The 22,573-nt window shown below is 54.0% G+C and overlaps 1 protein-coding gene across 1 annotated transcript in view; it reads right to left on the bottom strand.

The window, feature by feature from the left end:
- The window catches only part of TRPM8 (transient receptor potential cation channel subfamily M member 8), an 80,764-nt gene that overhangs the window by 2,656 nt on the left and 55,535 nt on the right, over window positions 1-22,573 (bottom strand). Inside the window, exons 21-23 of the mRNA XM_056121719.1 lie at window positions 12,652-12,842; window positions 4,128-4,227; window positions 3,198-3,231 (exon numbers count right to left, since the gene is read on the bottom strand). Coding sequence (XP_055977694.1) covers window positions 3,198-3,231; window positions 4,128-4,227; window positions 12,652-12,842 — 325 coding nt within the window. The remainder of the gene's footprint in view (window positions 1-3,197; window positions 3,232-4,127; window positions 4,228-12,651; window positions 12,843-22,573) is intronic.

Genomic DNA, 22,573 nt, shown 5'->3' with positions numbered 1-22,573 from the left:
CTCCGGCTTCCCGGAACAGTCCATGCCCGTCCCCACACCTGGGGATACAGGCAAGTCACAGAATCTATCTCAGAGGCAGGTGGACAAACGCTGTTGCTGGGTAACCCTGCATGGCTCAGCTGGACGATGGTCAAATCACCTGGCGAGGGCCAGCGGCAAAACTCAGGGGCCACAGCCTCCCGGATGGCACTTAGGTCACTGCTGCCGGCACTGCGGGCCCCAGCCACTATTCTGTGCCTTGGGATGGAGCGACGGGAGCGGCAGATGGTGCATTCATGAAGGCAGGAAGCGGGAATAGTGACGCTATTACATAGGGCGCTTTGCATATTAGACACGACACCTGTCAAATCTAAGCACTCTCCCGATACTCTGCCCTGTTTTCCCTTTTCTACTGTCTCAACATTCCTTCCACTTCCCCTTCGCCACTGATTATGGTCATGCTATATACCCCAGCCTAAGCATAAGTCCAGATACTCAAATCTTTAATACTGGAGTCTCCCAGGCCCTCCCCTGAAAATCAGTAACAACGCCACATCAGAACGAGAGACGCTGTAACGAGGCACACTGCTTCGAGGGAACGTGTCCCCAAGGATGGTTGCCAGAGCTTCCGGTCTCGCTGAATGTGTCCCCGTGAACGTGGGGAGGGGCAGCCTCCCTGGCCCGAAAGACTGGCAGGCCTGCTCTTGAAGACCAAAATCAGCACACAACACCTGGCATTCATTTAGATTCTCCCTAAAACCGCATTTTCCAACAGAAAGCTACACTGCTACAAAAGGTTGTGAAGAGGGACATGTACGAAAGGTCAACAACTGACCTGCAGGAAACACTGGACACCAGGGGAGTCCAAATTCTCCTATCTCCAAAAAGCCAGAAACTCGACCACCTGTGTGAAAACAACCGATTCCACTGAAGGCAGATCTGATGCTCTCCAGACCCTCCTCACCAGCTTTCCTAACACCATCCAAACCCTCCAGCACTGTGACCGGGGACAGTTCTGATCTCACTGCCCCGTGTCCTTGTCAGCCAACCTTGCGGTAACGCCTTTGCTCTCCTCCAAAGCTGCTGCCTCCCTGAGGGAGTCTATAGACATGAGGCAGCAAGAGCCTTTGTTCAGTGACACTTGGAGCTATAGAGTCTGTGTCACGGGCCACCACACCAGGTCTGGGCAGAGCCCTCAGCGCAGGCAGTTTTTCTACCCTCATCTCTGGAGGTCAGGCACCCTGTAAGACAAGGAAGTGTCCCAAGACCACGGTGCTCCCAAATATAGGGCGTTGGGAGGATCCTCCCAGGATGGGAGATGCATCTGAAAGTAGAGTATAGACCAAACATGACTGCCACTCAATGCCTCTTTTGCAAACCACAGCACCCCAAAGGAGAGAGAGAACAAAAGGGAATGCCCTGCCACAGAGGCAGGATGGGATGGGGGGATGGGGGTGGGAGGGATACTGGGATCAGGGGTGGTGGAGAATGGGCACTGGTGGAGGGATGGGTACTCAACCACTGTATAACTGAAACCCAAGCACGAAAGTTTGTAAGTCTACAACTGTACCTCATGGTGTTTCACTGATAAAAATTAAAAAAAGAAAAAAGATCACAGTGCTCAGGCAAACACAATCGGATGTGTCAGACGTCATGCTAAAGAGAGGGCTGGGGAGGGCGTGGGCCTCCGGTGAGGAATGGCCTCCCTGCCACTTGACTCAGTGGAGCACACATGGTACAGATGGACCATTGTGGCCTAGCCTCGTCCCAGCCCCCACCTACAACCAACAGGAGCAAATTAAAATAATTGCTCAAAGTCACTGCAGTGGGGGCTGACGGCCAAGTGAACTCACACTAACGCACAGACGCAGCACAGCCAGCTCCATCCTACTGAGGAACTGACCTCAACATCCCAGGCAGATGGAGAAGGAAGAGAAGAGGGAGAAGGAGGGGACCAGGCATCGACCCACCATCCTGCGCAGGACCAGAGTTCAGGAAATCAGGCCTGTGAAAACACTCTTTGACAGAGGTTGATGGAAAATGACATTTCCAGACCAAAAAGAGGGCGGGAGAGACAGTACAAGGGTGAAGGCACATGCCTCGCACACAGCCAACCCTGATTCAATCCCTGACACCCTGAGCGCCTCCAGGGGTGATCCTGGGCACCTCCAGATGAGGTCCAAACAACAAAAATAAAACGAATCTCAAAATCAACAAGAAATGGCAAACTGGGTACATTCTCATGGCCACATGCCCTGAGGAGGCCCATTGATTCAGTTCTTCATTCAACCAAGGTTTACCGAGATCCCACAATGGTCCAGTTCCTAGTTCCCAGCGACTCTGCCACAAGGAAAAGACTTGGTCCAGCTGTCAGACACATGGCTCAGGGGCACCATGATGTTATCCAGGATAATCTTCTCCAAATACTATGAGAAAACACTAGACCCCCATCTCCCCCTCAGAGTCTAAGCCTTTGTAAATTGATAGTGATTCACACACCTCATTGGTTCTGGCATGGCCGCCCAGCTCGGCTCGGAGGCGGGCTTGTTCTCCATGCTATCCACACCATGGGATCACTAATTCTCAGTGCCCTTCAGCTAAGTAACGTTTGAAAGGTGGCTTAGTCCAGCACAGAAGCCCTCGGCCTCCCCAAACATTCTCTCTACAGGACCAGAGCCATAGTACAGCAGGTATCTGTCTGCCTTGCACGCCGCTGACCCAGGTTTGATCCCTGGTAGCCCATATGGTCTCTTGAACCCGACAGGAGTGCTCCCTGAGCACAGAGCCAAGAGTAAGCCCTGACACTGGGTGTGTCCCAAAACAAATGAAACAAACACAACACACACACACACACACACACACACACACACACACACACACACACCAAAGCATTCTTCCTTTATCTGCAAGCATCTTTCCCCTCCTCTGTGGCCAAGATGCAGCTAAGGTTATAGCTGGTTATACAAAGGGAATAGAATACACTAGAAATCTCGCCAACGGGGCTTTAGGGCTAGTCCCTGTAGGGGTTGTGTGAATCTGAAAAGCAATTCAGTTTCAGGACCTGGACCTTGCAACTTGAATGAAAAAAAAAATGGGTCTATCTTCTTAGAATAATCGGCTTCTTTTATTATGGAGGCCATAACCATTGGCCTCTAGCTGAAAGTTCAGCAATAAGAAAGATTTAAAAATGTTTCCCCAAATGATGATCGGGACTGTACCTTGGTATCCAGCTGTCTAAATCGATGCCGCATCCTTCAAGAGAGTTCAAAGCAGAGCGAGGGGGAGGAAGGAGATTGAGAAAGAACTATTAGGCTCCACTTAAGGTCTTTGAACAGAACCACACAATGTTCACTCTAGTTAAATCACCATCATTGATGCACGCACAGTGTTAGTGTCTAAGCCCCAAATGGAACCATTCTGCCCACCCCCCTAGATGAGAAGAGCTGCAGAGAAGTGCTATCCTGGCTGGCTGGGGCGTGGGGAGGGGATGTCGGGCCCCTCTTTCCTTTCCACCGAGGACTTTAGGATGAAGGGGGCAACTTGGAGCTTCCGTTTTGTGACAGACAAAACCCATGGCATGGGGCTCCTGCTTTCCAACATCTGTGTTGAACTTAACAGAGGGACTAACTGCCCTGACATCTGTCTGGCTTTGTCAAAACAAATTTTGATGATCCCAGTAAACATACCTCATCTGTTTCTAGGCTGGGTTTCTAGCAACTCAATGTGATTTCCGGTGCTTTGCAGACCCAGTAAATGTTGGTTCCCTCTGCCTCTTCATCAGGGACATGGTGTGCGGCCCCAGATCTGTGGGTCACTTGGATCTCATCTTTGAAGCTGGGGGCTGGGGGGAGTATCTCCCAGATACCAAAGCCCACCCTGTGGCTTCCCCGTGCTACTGCACACCCTCAGTCCTTGAGGGACCCACAAGGTGGACGGTTGGTGGGTGAAGACTGGGACCATGACTAGGGGAGATGCTTCTAGCACGTGGCTCTCTGCAAACTGGGTATATTCCCATGGCCAAATGCCACGAGGAGCCCCTTTGTTTTCAGGGAATTCTCTACTGAAAACACTTCCCTGAACTGCCTCCATTCTCTGGCCTTACGGGCCCCCGGGTAGGTTGGCAAAGCACAAACCCACGGCTGACTTACTCCTCTGAAGTGTCGTTGGCCTTCGTGTTAATCTTGACAAGGTAATTCTCCTTCATGACGCCCTCCCATGCCAGGGTCTCCTTGTCTTCATTTCTGAAACCTGAAAATCATGAGAAAAGACAAACCCGGGTAGGTTTCCCTGGCCCTCCACTTCCCACCCACTCCTGAGAGGAGCAGAACCCAGAGATTTACACGGGCGCATGGGGCTTTAGTGACAGCCGCAGGGCCAGGGGCTGTGGTGAATTCCTCAGCCATGGTGAGGGTTGAGAGCTGCCCACAGGAGCAGTAATCATTTTTAGTCTAAGTAGATAATGATGCATTGCCCACCCGGCATCTGAGCCGAGAAGTACACAGGGCAAATGAGCCCGTTACTTCCCGTGAGTGAATCTGGGTCTCTGGTGTCACGTGACCCCCTCTTCCCTGCTACGGGCCTAAGGTCTCTGGGTTGAGGGCTCACTAATGGATTGTCTGCTCTCTATTGAAGACGAGGGAGGAATTTCAGAGGACAGTAAGGCCTGGACATGGCGCTTTACGCGTCTGAAAGGGGGTCTCTTCTTTCTCCTCACCTGCCTGAGTCACATGCCCACAAGCTTCTTAGCAACTCTCTTATGGACCGTTGGCCTCTGGAGGGAAAACAACGGGAGCTGGCAGCTACCATGAGACACATGGTTGCAGTCCTCTGAGCCCCAGCCCCAGACGTCACCCGCTGGGGTTCTCAGGACAGGAAAGCGGGTGGGTGCTTGCAGGTGACCACCTGGGGCCAATTTGCACTTTGGAACGTGCTCACCAGCAGGTCAGCATTGAAGAACAAGGGACAGAGGGGTCTGGATTTTCAAAGAATTCACCGGAGGGACAAAGACAAAGCCAGAAAAATATGCCAGTGCAGGCGTTGAAACGCATCTTGCACTGCTAATGCAAGTTTGTTTGGAAAGGGTGGCTATTCGCTTTAGAAATGAGCATTCCTCACAGATGTTCTTCTCACTGTGTGTGTGTGTGTGTGTGTGTGTGTGTGTGTGTGTGTGTGTTTCCTAGCAAAGTTGTTTCAGCATTTTTTTCCCTTCAACCAGACATGTTCTTTGAAGCTTAATCGGAGCGTTTAAGAATCAATAAGGAAGTGTTTGATTCTCTGGGCGACAAAGGGCCTAGAAGCTGACCTCGCTGACCCTCAGGGGAAGCCTGCTGAAGTAATGACAGAATTGTCGCCAGCCTCAGTGGGGCATTTGCAGGGTCGCCCACCGTGACAGGCCCCGTGTTATCAAAGTCGGAGATACTTAGATCTCACCTATGCTGGAAACAAACTAGAAACCCTTGCAGAGGTAAGGACTGGGAAATGAGAAGGAGCGGGGCAGGCAGGACCAAAACACTGGGGGATGTGTTTTCTAGAAACTTCTCCTCTAGGTAAAGGTAAAGGTAAAGGCCCTCCCGTTGATCGTCAATTTGCTCGAGCGGGCCCAGTAACGTCTCCATTGGAGACTTTGTTGTTACTGTGTCTGGCATATCGAATACTCTCAGTAGCTTGCCGGGCTCTCCGAGAGGGGTGGAGGAATCGAACCCGGGTCGACCATGTTGGCCGCTTGTAAGGCGAACGCCCTACCCGCTGTGCTATCGCTGAAGTGACCCAAAGTCGAAGGATCACGAATCTGTGATTAAAATCTGTGGTTAAAATCAAATGTGTGTATGGAGGAGACAGGGGGCTGAACTGAAGGGATCCACTGGTGATGGTGGGTGTGGTGGGGTACCCTGTACCCCCCAAATATATAAGCATTTAAACTCTCACAAACCAACGTTCCCTCAATAAAGAAGAATGCACATGTAAAAGTGTTGAGTATAACGTCAGCTGAGGAGAGAGTCCGGCCCAGGAGCTGCTTAAACGAGAGATGGAGTGTCACATCCATCAAACGCGTGTTTCAGGGTCTAACTCCTCGGCCGGGCTCCCTCTTCACGCCCGTGTCCTCCCTTGAACATGCATCTCTTTTGCTTGTTTAGGTGTCCGTGTGCTCTGGCTCGTAAATAAGCATTTCCCTCCACCCTTCCCTCACATCTTTCTAAGTAAGTTTATCACTGCAATCATGGTCCTCCCATTGTTCATCGATTTGCTCGAGCGGGCCCAGTAACGTCTCCATTGTGAGACTTGTTGTTACTGTGTTTGGCATATCGAATACGTCATGGGCAGCTTGCCAGGCTTTGCCATGCAGGCGGGATACTCCCGGTAACTTGCCGGGCTCTCCGAGAGGGGCGGAGGAATCGAACTCGGGTCGGCCAGGTAGGCCACGTGCAAGGCAAATGCCCTCCACGCTGTGCTATCACTCCAGCCTAAGTAAGTTTAGTTCACTAAAAACTATCATGCTACTATTTCACACCCACCTGAAATTCTCTTCTGCGAGGGACCAGGAATACCTGTCCCAGGTGAGGACCGGCTCTCCTGCCCTCAGAGAGCAATTCCCGGCTCTACCTGAGCTCCCAGCTCCCCCAGCGACATGGCAGGATCATCCCCACCCTGTGCAGAACAAGGGGGTTCCAGGCACGGGTTGGTGGCTGCCTCGTGGGGCTGGCGGCCTGTGAAATGTGCCACCCAGGTGCTCACAGCTGACGTTAGCAGTCCCAACCCAAGCCAGACTTTTCCCCGAGCGTGGTGGCAGAGATGAAAGCACTCCCCTGCCCTATCAGAGCCAACTTGAACCACACATATGCTGCCCCAGCCCAGGTGCTGCCTGGGTCCATGTGTCATGGCCAAGCGCAGGTGGTACCCGAGCACACGTGTCACCCACACCTCCTCTCTTGAGATGTGCGTGTCCGTGCTTTGCCTTCTGATGCTGCAGTGGGTACTGGGGCCTTTGGAGAAGTCACATTCTCTCTTGAGCATGTTACTCTCCTCTCTTTCTCTCTCTCTCTCTTCTCTCTCCCTCTCTCCTCTCCTCTCTTCTCTCTCACTCTCTCCTCTCCTCTCTTCTCTCTCACTCTCTTCTCATTCTCTTCTCTATTCTCTCTCTCTTCCTCTCCCTCTCTCCTTCTCTCTCCCTCTCTCTCCCTCTCTCCTCTCCTCTCATCCTCTCTCTCCCTCTCTCCTCTCTCCTCTCCTCTCTCTTCCTCTCTCCCTCTCTCCTCTCTCTCTCTTCTCTCTCAACCTCTCTCTCCCTCTCTTTTCTCTTCTTTCTTCTCTCTCCCTCTCTCCTTCAGTCTTTCTCCCTATCTCTCTCCCTCCCTCTCTCCCTATCTCCCTCTCTCTCCTTCTCTCTCCTCTCTCCTCTCTTCTCTCTCTCTCTCCTCTCTCTCTCTCTCTCTCTTTCTCTCTCTCTCCTCCCTCCTTCCCCTTCCTCAAAAACCTCCAAATACAATCTGGTTTTAGTTCAGGAAAAAAAAATAAAGAAAACAAGAAAGCAGTCATTTCCAGAGTCTATCCCCACTGGTCCCCACCTTATCAAGCCACCAGCAACATTATCCTCGTTTATAACAATATTTGTATTATTGTTATATACATGCAGTGATTGTCTGCCATATCTACCACTCATACCAAGACTCCTATACCCATATCCCAGGGCCCCAATCTTAACTCTTCTCAAGAGTGAATTGTCTAAGTGTAAGGACAGAGCTTAACTCTACGTGACAGGGCAGAACTTGTCCCATGCCTTCTAGGGGAAGCACCTGGAAGCAATCTTCACTCTCCCACCCCAACTTTGCCTGAAGTCCCATGAGTTAGTCAGTTTCCCTGGGTGCTTCCTCAGATACATATACTCTTGGTCTTTTTTCCTCATCAATCTGTCTAATGTTTATCAGTCTAAAAGGCTCAGAATTGGGGCTGGAGAGATAGCACAGCGGGTAGGGCATTTGCCTTGCACGGGGCCGACCCAAGTTCGATTCCCAGCATCCCATATGGTGCCCTGAGCACCGCCAGGAGCAACTCCTGAGTGCAGAGCCAGGAGTAACTCCTGTGCATTGCCGGGTGTGACCCAAAAAGCAAATAAATAAACAAATAAATAAAATAAAATAAAGGCTCAGAATTATTTTCTGTGTACCCCTAACATAGCAGGAAAGAAATGTGCCACTTTGAAAAAATAAAGAAGCAAAAATTTAGATAGAACTATGTAAATCTTGAAGAACAAAATCCACAGAAATAAATAAACAGAAAAACCTTTCAAGTAGACTTTTACGCATGAATACATAAAATGTGGTGATGCACTGATTTGACGTGAATAAACCAGAGCATGAATTTGCAGAGCTCAATAAAATAACCATGCTCCCGTACAAGCAAAATAGCATAAATTCAAAATCATATCTCTGGGTAATGGGGTATATGTGCTCTTTTTACTTGTTCTAAAAATATAGATTACTTTTCTGAAAACAGTCAAAACCAATCATTGAGTTTATAGAACACAGCTCCTAAGGACCAGAGAGATAGTGGGCAGGACGCTGGCCTTGAATGTGGCTGACTGACCCTGGTTCTCTCCCAGGCACTGCATTGGGTCCCCCAAGCACGGCCAAGAGTGACCCCTGAGCACAGAGGAAGGAGTAAACCCTGAACACCCAGACAGGAGTAAGCCCTGAGCACTGTTGGGTATGACCGAATCCTTTTTCAAATCCTAGCACTGTCTGCAACACTGTCCTCCCATTGTTCATTGATTTGCTCGAGCGGGCCCAGTAACGTCTCCATTGTGAAACTTGTTGTTACTGTGTTTGGCATATTAAATACGTCATGGGGAGCTTGCCAGGCTTGGCTGTGCAGGCGAGATACTCTCGGTAGCTTGCCGGGCTCTCCGAGAGGGGCAGAGGAATCGAACCTGGGTTGGCTGGTCGGCCGCATGCAAAGCAAATGCCCTACCGTTGTGCTATCACTCCAACCCTTTTTGTTTTTTTGCCCCCCTTCAAATCCTAGCATACTTAAAAAATTATTACTCAAAAATGTCACTCAGGGAAAAAAAATGTAACTTTGAATTCTTTGTTTTCTGGAAGCTATTGGGGGGTGGGAAATTTAACATTTTTCTCCAGAGGAGCTGTTTCCAATTCACTTGGAATTAATTGAAAAGTGAGTGAATGTCCCCTAGAGGCCGGCTGGCCCAGAGGGTGGTGGTTTCTGGAATTATCTACCTCAAAGGGGAAACCAGAGGGGTCACGGCAAGGCAGGGGGCCCTGGGATCTGTCAGGTGTCCTGTACCCAAGGGCCCTGGCCTGCTGGGGTCCCTCAGGCCTGCCTTGCGGTGGTGTGAGAGTGCCCATGTCACTCCATCTCCTGTGTGTGGGAGAGGACCTCCCGCGGGGCACAGGGACACCAGCCCCCACATGCTCCATTCTTGCTGGGCCTCCTGACCATTTGCTGGCCCCTGGGGCTCTCTGCCTGCCTGTGCCCGCTCTGTGTTCATCACTCAGGGTCATCTGGGAACGCGATGCCGTGATCCTGCCCAACTTGTGCTGGGGGGGATGGGTTTGTCATCGCTGAGCGTCTGGTGCTGGAGAGAGCCCCGAGGAAGTGGGAGGAGGGGGACCCCTGTGCCCGCCACCACCAGGAGAATCTCACTCCCCACAAGGGGCGGGGGTTGCTCACCCCTAGGCAGCACAGACAGAGACATTATTTGGGTTTAGACCAAGGCAACCTGGGACCCACGTTCTGGAACTGTCACTGTCACTGTCCTCCCATTGTTCATCGATTTGCTCGAGTGGGCCCAGTAACAGCTCCATTTTTTTTTTTGCTTTTTTTTTGAGGGGGGTCACACCCGGCGATGCTCAGGGGTTACTCCTGGCTCATGCACTCAAGAATTACTCCTGGCGGTGCTCGGGGGACCATACGGGATGCTGGGAATCGAACCTGTGTCGCCCATGTTGGCTGCGTGCAAGGCAAACGCCCTACCCGCTGTGCTATCGCTCCAGCCCCAACATCTCCATTTTTTGAGACTCGTTGCTACTGCTGTGTTTAGCATATTGAATATATCACGGGGAGCTTGCCAGGCTTTGCCGTGCAGGCGAGATACTCTCGGTAGCTTGCCGGGCTCTCCAAGAGGGGCGGAGGAATCGAACCCGGCTCCACCAGGCTGGCTGCGCGCAAGGCAAACGCCCTACCACTGTGGAACATTTAGGAGAAAACAACACTGCCACTAGCATTCCCTTGTTTATGGAGTGTTTGTTCCCACACCAGCAGGCAGGGCTGGTGCCCGGCGCTGCCCTCGGGCCCGAGGACCACCAGAGAGAGTCCTGGGCATGGCACGGGGCGTGTGCTCGCCTCCCAGGTCCCACCTGCTCCTGCGCCCCCCTGGAAACGACTCGCTTTGTCTTTCCAGGCAGAACGAGCACGGCAGTGGTGGCGTGTCCCCGAGCTGTCAAAACACTGCTCTTCCTCCTAAAGGCAGCGACAGGCGTGATCGCTGGTGACATCCCAAAGTGACACTTCGTGGCTTGGAATAACGCGGCTCACTGAGGGTGACAGTGCCTGCCACCTCCCCCCTCCCCCCCGTGCCAGGTGAGACCCGTGGGACAGTCCCTCTGGGATCCCAGGCTCCCGGGCATCCTGGCTCCAGGCAGGCCCCAGCCAGAGCACGGTCACGTTCATACATGAAAGACCCCAAACCCCGACCCCACCCCAGCCAACGCCAAGGCCAGTGGCACACACGGGTCCCCTGGGCGAGCATGGGCTGTCCCTCTCTTTCTAGAACACTCTGTTCTCTTCCCCTCCACCACAGGGTGTGAGCAACGGGAAGGCAGAGGGGAGAAAGGGAGAATGAGGGAAAGACCAACAGCCCAGCTTCCTCACGACACGCTGGCCAGCAGAGAGGGCACAGTAAGGGCAGCGCCCACACTCGCTGGGACACCGGAAGGACGAGGAATGGGCCGTTTGGCCCAGGTCTTCACACAGACACTGTCACACTTCTGAGGTCACCTTCGGACTCCCGGGAATGAGCAGGGGTGGGAAGATGGGTCACAGCAGACGGACCCAGAGGAGCAGGGGTGAGGGGAGGTGGGTCACAGCAGACAGACCCAGAGGAGCAGGGGTGAGGGGAGGTGGGCCACAGCAGACGAACCCAGAGGAGCAGGGTGAGGGGAGGTGGGTCACAGCAGACGGACCCAGAGTAGAAGGGGTGAGGGGTGGTGGGTCACAGCAGACGGACCCAGAGGAGCAGGGGTGAGGGGAGGTGTGTCACAGCAGCCGGACCCAGAGGAGCAGGGGTGAGGGGAGGTGGGTCACAGCAGATGGACCCAGAGTAGGAGGGGTGAGGAGTGGTGGGTCACAGCACACGGACCCAGAGGAGCAGGGGTGAGGGGAGGTGTGTCACAGCAGCCGGACCCAGAGGAGCAGGGGTGAGGGGAGGTGTGTCACAGCAGATGGACCCAGAATAGGAGGGGTGAGGAGTGGTGGGTCACAGCACATGGACCCAGAGGAGCAGGGGTGAGGGGAGGTGGGTCACAGCAGCCGGACCCAGAGGAGCAGGGGTGAGGGGAGGTGGGTCACAGCAGCCGGACCCAGAGGAGCAGGGGTGAGGGGAAGTGGGTCACAGCAGCCGGACCCAGAGGAGCAAGGGTGAGAGGAGGTGGGTCACAGCAGACGGACCCAGAGGAGCAGGGGTGAGGGGAGGTGGGTCACAGCAGACAGACCCAGAGGAGCAGGGGTGAGGGGAGGTGGGTCACAGCAGACAGACCCAGAGGAGCAGGGGTGAGGGGAGGTGGGCCACAGCAGACGGACCCAGAGTAGGAGGGGTGAGGGGAGGTGGGTCACAGCAGCCGGACCCAGAGGAGCAGGGGTGAGGGGTGGTGTGTCACAGCAGCCGGACCCAGAGGAGCAGGGGTGAGGGGAGGTGTGTCACAGCAGCCAGACCCAGAGGAGCAGGGGTGAGGGGAGGTGGGTCACAGCAGATGGACCCAGAGTAGGAGGGGTGAGGAGTGGTGGGTCACAGCACACGGACCCAGAGGAGCAGGGGTGAGGGGAGGTGGGTCACAGCAGCCGGACCCAGAGGAGCAGGGGTGAGGGGAGGTGGGTCACAGCAGATGGACCCAGAGTAGGAGGGGTGAGGAGTGGTGGGTCACAGCACACGGACCCAGAGGAGCAGGGGTGAGGGGAGGTGGGTCACAGCAGCCGGACCCAGAGGAGCAGGGGTGAGGGGAGGTGGGTCACAGCAGCCGGACCCAGAGGAGCAGGGGTGAGGGGAGGTGGGTCACAGCAGCCGGACCCAGAGGAGCAGGGATGAGGGGAGGTGGGCCACAGCAGACAGACCCAGAGGAGCAGGGGTGAGGGGAGGTGGGCCACAGCAGACGGACCCAGAGTAGGAGGGGTGAGGGGAGGTGGGTCACAGCAGCCGGACCCAGAGGAGCAGGGGTGAGGGGAGGTGGGTCACAGCAGACAGACCCAGGAGAGCAGCTCCCAGAACCGGGTGCAGACGCCTCTCCCCACCCGATTTGGCTCTGCCCCACGTGTTCCACCATCACAGGCTACTTTCCCTGATGGAGACTGGCCCCCAGACCCAAGAAGCCCCCTCCTCTCCATTTTGCGCAAGCGGTCCCCTCTCCTTTCTGTGCAGGGGGAGGCGCGTGCGGGGCGGGTGCTCACAGCAGGCCGAGGACTCGGCGTCCCGCCTCTGGCAGCAGCAGTCGAAGCACTTCTTGACCACCATGTAGAAGTAGGCGAAGACCACGAAGGGGAAGGGGATGTTGAGGCGGTTGCAGTACTCCTGCACCAGGAAGTAGCGCTGGAACTTCCACACCTGGTCGTTGTTCTCCTGCACGATGCCCACCGTGTAGCTGCAGAGGCAGAGAGAGGCATCACCCCGGGCCGCACGTGGAGTGTCTCGCACTCAGGGCCCAGCCCGCCCCCTCCCAGCTGCACCGGATCAGCTCCTACCATTGACGGTACCACACCGGAGCCCAGCAGCCTCCAATAGCCTGTCAACATCCAGACTCCCAAGGGAGACCCCACTGAGTCTGTCCACCACTAAGAGGGCATCTGGGTGGCCATCTAACAGGGGCACGGAGTGTGGGTGTCCAATGTGGGTTTCTAACATAGGTGGTCTAGCATGGGTGTTTAACATGGGTGTTTAACACAGGTGTCTAACATGGCTATCTAACATGGGAGTCTAACACGGGTGTCTTGTAGCCATCATGGGTATCGAAAATGAGTATCTAATGTTGGTACCTAACTTGGAAATCTAACAGGTACCCACCATGGAGATCTAACATGGAGATCTAACATGGGTATCTAAGATGGGCATGTAATATGGGCGTCTAACATGGGCATATAACATGCGTGTCTAACAGGGCATGTAACATGGGTGTCTAACCTGGGTGTCTAGCATGAGTGTCTAACATGGGTATCTAACACAGGTTTCTAACATGGGCTTCTAGCATGGTGTCTAACAAGGATGTCTAACCTGGGCATCTAGTATGGGTGTCTAACAAGGATAACACGGGTGTCTAACATGGGCATCCTGCATGGGTGTCTAGCCTGGGCACCTAGCCTGGGCTTCTAGCATGCATGTCTAATGCAGGCATCTAACACAGGCTGGCCCAGGCCAACTCCCCTAGCAAGACTGTGCCCCTCCCCCAGGGCTCGTGGCTTGAGTAAGCAGTCTAGAATGCTGTTGGCATTCTTAAAGACATTCAACCCCTTGATCCGACGACTCTACTTCTGGAGATGTAACCTCAGACCCAGGAGAAACTGAGCAATGAACCTCCACCCATGGAGACACACAAGCGGCTGGTCACTCACTGCACATACAGGTCACAACGATCTACATCCAGTGCCATGACGAGGCCCACAGTGGCGCCACCACCCTCATGCTGACCCCTCACACCTCTCATGATATGTCACAGCTCTCTGGGGGGAGCAGGACCATCGGGGGCCATCCCAGCTCATATCAGGGGGATTCTCTGCATGTTCCCATTTGCTTTTTGGCACTAAGCAACAAGAAGAAGTGACTTCCATAATCAGGGAATGATTCTGTGACTGACTGATCATGTCCCAGTTCAATTGACTAAAAAATGAGTCAACTTTACTGCAGGCCAGAGGTTGTCTGCACAGGACACTCACATTCATCGCTTTAATCGACATAAGGCTTTGAGCCCTCCTCACGAGATGCCATTATTAATGGTATCTCAAACCCCACCCCTCTCAGAGAACCCTGCAAGCCTGGCAAGCTCCCCGTGACATATTCGATCTGCCAAACACAGTAACAACAAGTCTCACAATGGAGATGTTACTGGTGCCCGCTCGAGCAAATTGATGAACAATGGGAGGACAGTGGAGTGCAGCGCAGTGCTATTAATTTTAATTTAAAGGCTCTGAAGCTTCGAAGCCCCATTTATCATGGACAATGAACAGAACGAGGAACTGAGGCAGGACAATGGCCAGTAATCACCACGTGATTTCCCTAGCAAGGAGGCAATGAAGCCAGGTCCGGACCCCAGAATCCCACCCCGCATCTGTTTACGGCAGCCCTCCCTCCCAGCAGCGTGTGGTTTGGGTCAGCTTTGGGACAGGAACCTGGGAAGCCTGTGGTCACTGGGAAACACAGCCGGCTGGGCCAGATCCTCTCTCAGCAAATACCAAAGCATGCCAGCAAGCTCCCACGGACCCTTTGAAATCAACATACACCAATGATGGGTAGGGGTGTAGCTGACTCTCCAGATTCTAGAGTCAAAGTGTTTAACCAGAGAACCTAGATACTGTTGTTTCGATACCTCGTTCTTGTCTTTTGACATCTCACATTTATTGGTGGGGAGGAGGTTCCCAAGCAGTGCTCGGGAGACAGGAAACCTGAAGGCCACCAACACCCCCTCCTCCTGCCTGCTCAGGGATTCTCTACCAACCATGAGACATTCAATGCAAAGGTTCAGAATGGGGACTGGAGCAATAGCACAGCTGGTAGGGCATTTACCTTGCTTGCGTCCGACCTGAGTTCGATTCCCAGCATCCCATAGGGTCCCCTGAGCACCACCAGGAGTAATTCCTGAGTGCAGAGCCAGGAGGAACCCCTGTGCATCGCCAGGTGTGACCCAAAAAGAAATAAAATAATAATTAAGGGCCCGGGATGTGGTACTGGCGATGCCCCCTGTGAGATATTCAAGCGCCTTCAGGGCTGTCCTGAGCAGTGTCAGGGGACCATGTAGTGTCAGGGACAAAACCTGGTCGGCACACTCAGGGCACGTCGCTTAGCCACTGCGCTAAGCTGAGTCCAGGCCCAGACTCTCCCCATCTCTAACCCTAGGGTCATCAGCTCAGGCAAGGTCATGACAGGGGCCAATACCGAGTCGCAGAGACTTGCCCTGACCTGGTGTCTGGGTGGGGCTCTGCTCACGTCTGAGTTTACCCACGAATGAGCCCAGCACTGGGCAGGTGGGCCCAGGGGCTGGACTTCTGTGCACAGCTCTGACCCTGAATGAGATGCAGCCGCACCTTCAAAATCTCACGGGCAGACCAAAGGCCGACTCTTCCCAGCGTCAAGCTCCGGCATCATTTTTACGACACAGAGTCGAGGGCCTGAAAGATACTGTACGGGGGAAGCCTTTGCCTTGCATTCTGTGGACCCCTGTTCAAATATCCTCACCACCTATACAGTCCCCGAGCACTGCCCCAGGGGTCACTGCTGAGCACCAAGCCAGGAGCAGTCCCTGAGCACCACTAGGTGTGACCTAAAAAGAAGAGTAGCATTATATTTATTAATGGGGTGTCCCTGCCGACATTCCACATCCAGATTTGATGAGGAAAAGGAAAAAAAGAGCTTAATGCTCTTTTCTTAATGCATCGGGACTCATTAGAACCTTCCATGCCGTGATAAAAGGTAAGGAGAGCAAGAATCCAGGAAGGAGAATTCAAAACAACGAAACAAAGCGTTTCCCCCGCCCCCCCCCTTTCAGAAAGGAACAACTGAGAAAACGTCGATAAAAAAGAATTCCTCGTTCACAACCACGAGTAGCTAGGAAACCCTGGGAGACCCCAAGCGCAGAGCTGGGGCTTCCCGAGACCGACGCCTTATCCAAATCACTAAAGAATGCCAGCAGGTCCAGAAAGAACGGGATAGACACAGAAAGATTGCATTCATCTGGGGAACATAAAGCAACAAAATGGGAGACTAACACCCAGGAGTGGCTGAGATTAGTACCAGGAATTTTGCTCCATGACTTGGAGGCCAGCCACACGTGCTAGGGGAAAAGGCAGCTCAGATAGAGAAGGGAGCACCAAATAAAGGGTGTTGGGAGGATCCTCCCAGGATGGGAGAAGCATGCTGAAAGTAGACTATAGGCCGAGCATGATTGCCACTCAATGCCTCTTCTGCAAACCACAGCACCCAAAAGGAGAGAGAGAGAACAGCGGGGAATGCCCTGCCACAGAGGCAGGGTGAGATGGGGGAGATGGGGGGTGGGAGGGATGCTGGGACCCGTGGTGGTGGAAAATGGGCACTGGTGGAGGGGTGGGTACTTGATCATTGTATAACTGAAACCCAAGCACAAAAATTTGTAAGTCTATAACTGTACCTCATGGTGTTTCACTAATAAATAAATAAATAAATAAATAAAAGAATCCCTCGTTCACAACCACGAGTGGCTAGGAAACCCTGGGAGACCCCAAGCACGGAGTCGGGCTTCCCGAGACCGGACGCCTAATCCGAATCACTAAAGAATGCCAGCAGGTACGCGCTGCACAGAAAAACGCCGTTGTTTAAAAGGATGCCGGTTTCCCTGAAATAATTCTACAAAGTTAACACCGTCACAGTAAAATTCACATGCCCTTGGGGGTTTCTGGAAGGTGGGGGGCCAAAACTCTCCGCTTCCTCGGGGTGAGCTCGGGAGAAGTTATGAATAAGAACCAGGAAGGCCCCTGGTGCCACAGATCGAGAATTGCTTTTAAAAATAAACCGAGCTGCAGTAACAGCCAGTTCCTAGTAAAAACCCAAATAGAAAGGCTGATGAATGCATGCCACAGTTCACACGGGAGCAAGGCCGGGCGGCGCGGGGCTCACAGGAGTGAGAACCGCCCATGCGTGGGCTGTGCCCGGGCCCCCAGCTGGTCCCAACTCATCTTTGCTCTTCACTGCTCCTTCCCTGGGGCTCCCGACTCAGTGCTCACCGAGGCCTGGGTACCTATTCAAATGTTTCTCCCGCACTCCGCACCCTCAGGAACAGGGAGAGAGACAGCAGCGTCCGTGGACATTCCCTGAGGCCTGGACAGTCCTTCCCAGTAGGCGATGGGCCATGCTTCTGTCCTTGTGTCCCCGTGCTGAACGTCCTGTCTTCTCTGCAATGTTCATACTTACTCACTGTGACAATTCAGCTACTGTGGACCCTGTGAGGGCTACCTGGGCTACGGGAAATGCCCACTCCCTCTCGGGTGGTCTCCGAGGGCCCCACCGGCCCAGCCGGGCCCCTCCCTCACTCTCCCGGACCCCCCCCCCTTCCCTCTCCTGCTCTCTTCCCCAGTCAGACCCCCGGCCCTGACACCTCGGGGTCAGTTCTCTGAGCGGGGTCAGCTCTGCTGGCAGCCGACACACCCACCCTGCCACCCCAGCACTGCCACAAGCCCCCAGTCATGCCCAGAGTCCCTTGTCAGCAGTTTCTGAGCCCCATGCCTGGTGCTCCTTAATCTCAATACTTCCTCCATTCACTGCAGGTGAAGTGCTCCCACCAGGCTCGGCACTTAGTCACGCCCCCGGGAATGACTCCATTCACAGAGGGGAAACTTGGGTGCCTGCAAGGAAGCCTGGGGTGGTGATTCCTTTCTCTGCTTGCTCTCAGCCCCTCCGGCCGCCTCCCTACTCAGCTGAGCTGCTCCCCGCCCTGTCTACGCCTCCAGCTGCTCTTCCTCTTTCTGCTCATTCTTCTTTTAAAGACGTTTTTTATTTCATCTACTGTGTTATTTCTGTGCGTAGCTTTCCGACTTCTGCTCTCATTTACTTCCTGTGTTTTCTCGATTGTTTCTCTCATGTCCTCCTTTAATTTACTGGATATCTGTCTCACTGTTTCATTGAGTTCATTGAACATCTTCATGACTTCGCAAGAAGAACTGAGATACGTACCAGGAGGTCTGCTCCAGGGCTTGGAAGCCGGCCTCACATGCTAGGGGAAAAGGCAGCTCAGATAGAGGAGGGAACACCAAGTAAAGGATGTTTGGAGGACTCGCTCGGGATGCAAGATGCGAAAGTAGACTATAGACCGAACACAATGGCCACTCAATACCTCTACTGCAAACTACAACACCCTAAAGGAAAGAGTTGAGCAAAAGGGAATGCCCTGCCACAGAGGCGGGGTGGGGTGGGGTGGGGTGGGGTGGGGTGGGGGGATGGGATGTGGGGGTGGGAGGGCTACTGGGATCATTGGTGGTGGAGAATGGGCACTGGTGGAGGGATGGGTACTCGATCATTGTATGACTGAAACCCAAGCACAAAAACTTGTAAGTCTACAACTGTATCTCATGGTGTTTCACTAATATAAATAAATAAATAAATAAATAAATGTAGGACTCCAGCTGAATCTCATGAAGACAATGTTTATGAGAAATAGTCTCCTTCCTGATGTTCCATTCACTCTCAACGGAACGACTATCTCCGAATGCAACAGTTATGTGTACCTAGGTCAAGAAGTCAACATGACAAATGACCTGGCACCCGAGTTGCGCAGGAGGAAGAGAGCGGCTTGGGACGCCTTCAAGAACGTCGAAGAAATAGCTAAGAGGACGAAGAATCTCCGGCTCCGGGCACATCTCTTCCATTCCACTGTTCTTCCTGCCTTAACATACGCCTCAGAGACCTGGGCCCTACGCAAACAGGATGAGAACACTATTCAGGTCTCCCAAAGAGGAATCAAAAGAGCTATGCTTGAAGTATCACTTTTCACTCAAATGAGAGAAAGAATACGGAGTTCCGACCTGTCTCGTTTGCCAAGGCATCGAAAATCAGATGGGCTGGACACGTAATGAAATTTGGAGATGACCACTGGACTAGAGCCATTACTGACTGGATTCCACGAGACGTCAAAAGACGGTGTGGCCACCCACCTACCAGATGGTCAGACTTCTTTGTCAAGACCCTGAATGATCGGTTTGAGGCTCTTTGTGTCCCTAGAACGAACAGACGCCATTGGGCTACACTAGCACGCCATGGGGACAAATGGAGACGTTACTGGTGCCCACTTGAGCAAATCGATGATTAACAGGAAGTCAAGTGATCAAGTGATGAAGTGAAATAAATAAATAAATAAATAAATGATAAAATTGTTTTAAGTGCGTAAAAAAAAAAAAAGAAGTTTTACTGGATCATCGTGAGATACAGTTACAAACTGTAACTGTATCGTGAGACACAGTTACAAACTTGCATGATTACATTCGCGGCAAGCAATGCTCAGCGCCCACCCATCCTTCTCCTTTCCCACCTTTCCCACCACCATCACTCCCACTGTTCCACCCGCCACCCCCACCCCACCCCACTCCCTGCCTCTGTGGCCGGCACCGTCCTTCTTACTCTCTCTCTCTCTCATTTGGGGTGTTATGATTTGCAATACAGACACCTAAGAGGCCATCGTGTTCGGTCCTCGACCTACTTTCAGCACGCGTCTCCCCTACTGGGGGGGTGGGATCCCTCCGACCATCATTGACTTCGTGGTTCCTTCTCCGTTCCAACTTTCTGCTCATTCTTCATCAGCAGAAACTGGTCCTGAGTTCAAACCCGGCTTATTCTGGGCAGCTGGTGGGCGTGGGGGGCTGGGGGCTCTCCGCAGAGGGGGGTCAGAGCGGGTGTGGTCGTTGCTGGCGCCACGGAGTGCCAGATTGGGCCCAGTTCTCTTGCTTGCTCGCTCACTCGGGCTGGGCCGGGTGATTTGGGTGCAGTGTGAGCCCCAACCTTCACACCGGCTCTCTCCCTGCTGGCAGCCGGCCCGGCCCAGCCAGCGCTGCTGCTCCTCTGGGTTGTTTTACAAGGGAGCACTCCAAACAGTGCTCGGAGGGGCCCAGCAATTCTCAGTCAGGGCTGGAGGGTTTGGTGCCAGGGGGGGATGGGGGCATCCCGATAGGCCCAGTGGGCACCCAGCGATGCTTGGGGACCGTGTGGTACCAGGGACTGAACCCAGGTTGGGCACATGCCAGGCATGAGCCCTAACCACTGAGCTATCTGCCCACTTTCACCCTTGCTCCCCAGCCCCCAGTGTGCCCTGTGTGCATGGGCCCTTTGCTGTGGAAATCTGGAAGTGCTGGCCGATGGGGTCACCTAAGGACACATGGCTCCCAGAATCCTGGAACCCCTGGGCACCTCTCAGATCAGTATGTGACCTTTAGCGGGACAGGAAGTGGCTCACGAGTCCCAAAGCATAATCACACACCTGGCTCCCGGAGGAAAGGCAGGCTCCTCCATGGTCACGTGCCCCTTCAAGGGGGTAATCATGGGGTGGGACCTGCCTCCCGGCCCCGAGGGGACACAGGACCCTGGAAAAGTGTGGTGGGGTCACTGTCACCTGATGCCGTTGGGCCAGCCAGACCCAGTCAAGCCCATTTCCTGAAGGGTCATGGTCCCGGGAGGCATGGGGGCAGAGGTGAGGGGTAGACAGGCTCTCAGAGACCCTCAGAGCCGCTTGAACATTCAGCTGCAGGGGGTTGAAGGCTTTGGACTTCATCTCAGCACACAGTACTCAGCGGTGGGGTTCTCGGGAACCCCAGCACTACGGGAGAAAGTGAGAGGCCCCGAGATCACAGGGACCCAAACACATCACTCCCCACCCGGCATCAATTGGGCTCCGTGAATCCTGTCCTTGCCTCCTGGGACACCCACCAGGGTCTACCCTCACCTTCTACTCCCATGGGGGGCTCGGCAGCGAGAGGCACACGGGTTTCTGACCCCCCACCCCAAGTCCTTCTGGAACCACCACTCAGGGAGGCGTCAGAGAGGGCAGCAGCTCAGCCCTCCCCAGGCCACGTAACACCCATGGCCACATGACGTCTGTGGCCCAGGTTCCCGCGAGCAAGCACGTCACAACCCCATTCAGGTTCACCTCCGTATCCTCAGCACGGAACCTTCTAGAGGATATGGGACCTCACCAGCAACCAAGGAGCCAGACCCAGGAAGGACCCCATGGCTTTGGATGCCTGGGGCCAGGCTACAAAGTGCCACCAGCCATAGCCTTCGGGGAGTATGTCCTTAGGCAAGGGGCCCAGGGGGTGCCCAGACCAGGCAGGGCCCGTGTTGGGGACCCCAGTTGGAGGCTGATGCTTAGCACCCCCTAAAGGGCGAGCACAGGAACGAGTCGGTCAAGGTGCGGCAGGTTAGCCAGACCAACATGGCGGGTGCTCAGACGTGTCCACTGGGATGAGCAAAGGGTCTGGATTCAAAGTCAGCCCCCAACACTCAGCGCCCGATGGAGAACACTGGACCTGACCCAGAACACCAGAGGTGAAGGACTGAAGGAGGAGCAGAGCAGAGACCCTTGAGACCCCCACATAGGCCCTGCCCTGAATGGGGACCAGCAGTTGCCCTCACTGGACACCAGGGAGCTCCCTCCTGCCCCACCGAGGGACACCTGCAAAGGACTCTGGAGTGGGACTTGCTGGCCTCTGGGGCCCAGTGACCAGCCAGCTGTGATGCCCCAGCGCTGTGAGACCGTTCCTGAGCTCTGATTTTCCTTCCTGAATTATGTGACTGGCCTGGGGTGGCCACGACAGTGGACATTCACACTCGGAGCTTTTGCTTTCCTGGGTTTTACTGTGGGAAATCAAGACCTTGCCATCCAAAGTACCCTGCCATTTGCTTTTCATGCTTAACTAAGTTTCCTCCCTCCAACCCTCTCCAAGCAGATGGAAGTTCTGCATGCCAGACCTTCAACAGGAGACCCAGGGCTTGGCCATGCCCTGACCTGTGGCCATCAGAGAAAGATCCTCAAACATTCCTGTGAATTCATCTTTAGGGAGCACTCCCAGAGGGGCAAGCATTGGGTCAATGAAAGCGGGACATTTGCTTTTAGCTGCTACTCTTCCTTTTCTGGTGAGGGTGTGTGTGTGTGTGTGTGTGTGTGTGTGTGTGTGTGTGTGTTGCGAAAGGGGGTGGGGCCACACCTGGTGACATCCAGCACTACTTCTGGCTCTATGCTTGGCGGTTGCTCTTGGTAACAATCGGGGGAACCATATGCAATGTCAGCGATTGAACTTAGAGGGTCCCATGCAAGGAAAGTGTCTCACCCCGGTGCCAGGTTCCTGGTAGTTATTTTCTTGCCATATTCCATGAACTCTGAGGTCATTAGGATGCCCAGCATATGTCCACACCGGGACTCCCTTCTTATCCTCTACTTCCTGTGGGTCCGAAGCCAGCTCCCCACTCATTCCTCCTTGCCTGGGCTTCTGGTCTTGGATCTGAATCTCTCCTCCGCCTGCTGGGTCATCTCCCGGGTCCATCTCCCACCCAGCCGTCTTTCTCTCCCTAATTTTTTTTGTTTGTTTTTTGGGTCACACGTGGTGATGCACAGGGGTTACTCCTGGCTCTGCACTCAGAAATCACTCCTGGTGG

The sequence above is a fragment of the Sorex fumeus genome, unplaced genomic scaffold (genome assembly GCF_029834395.1).
Source record: "Sorex fumeus unplaced genomic scaffold, SorFum_2.1 ptg000005l, whole genome shotgun sequence".
In the NCBI taxonomy this organism is placed as follows: domain Eukaryota; kingdom Metazoa; phylum Chordata; class Mammalia; order Eulipotyphla; family Soricidae; genus Sorex; species Sorex fumeus.
This window is presented reverse-complemented; position numbering and strand designations above follow the sequence as displayed.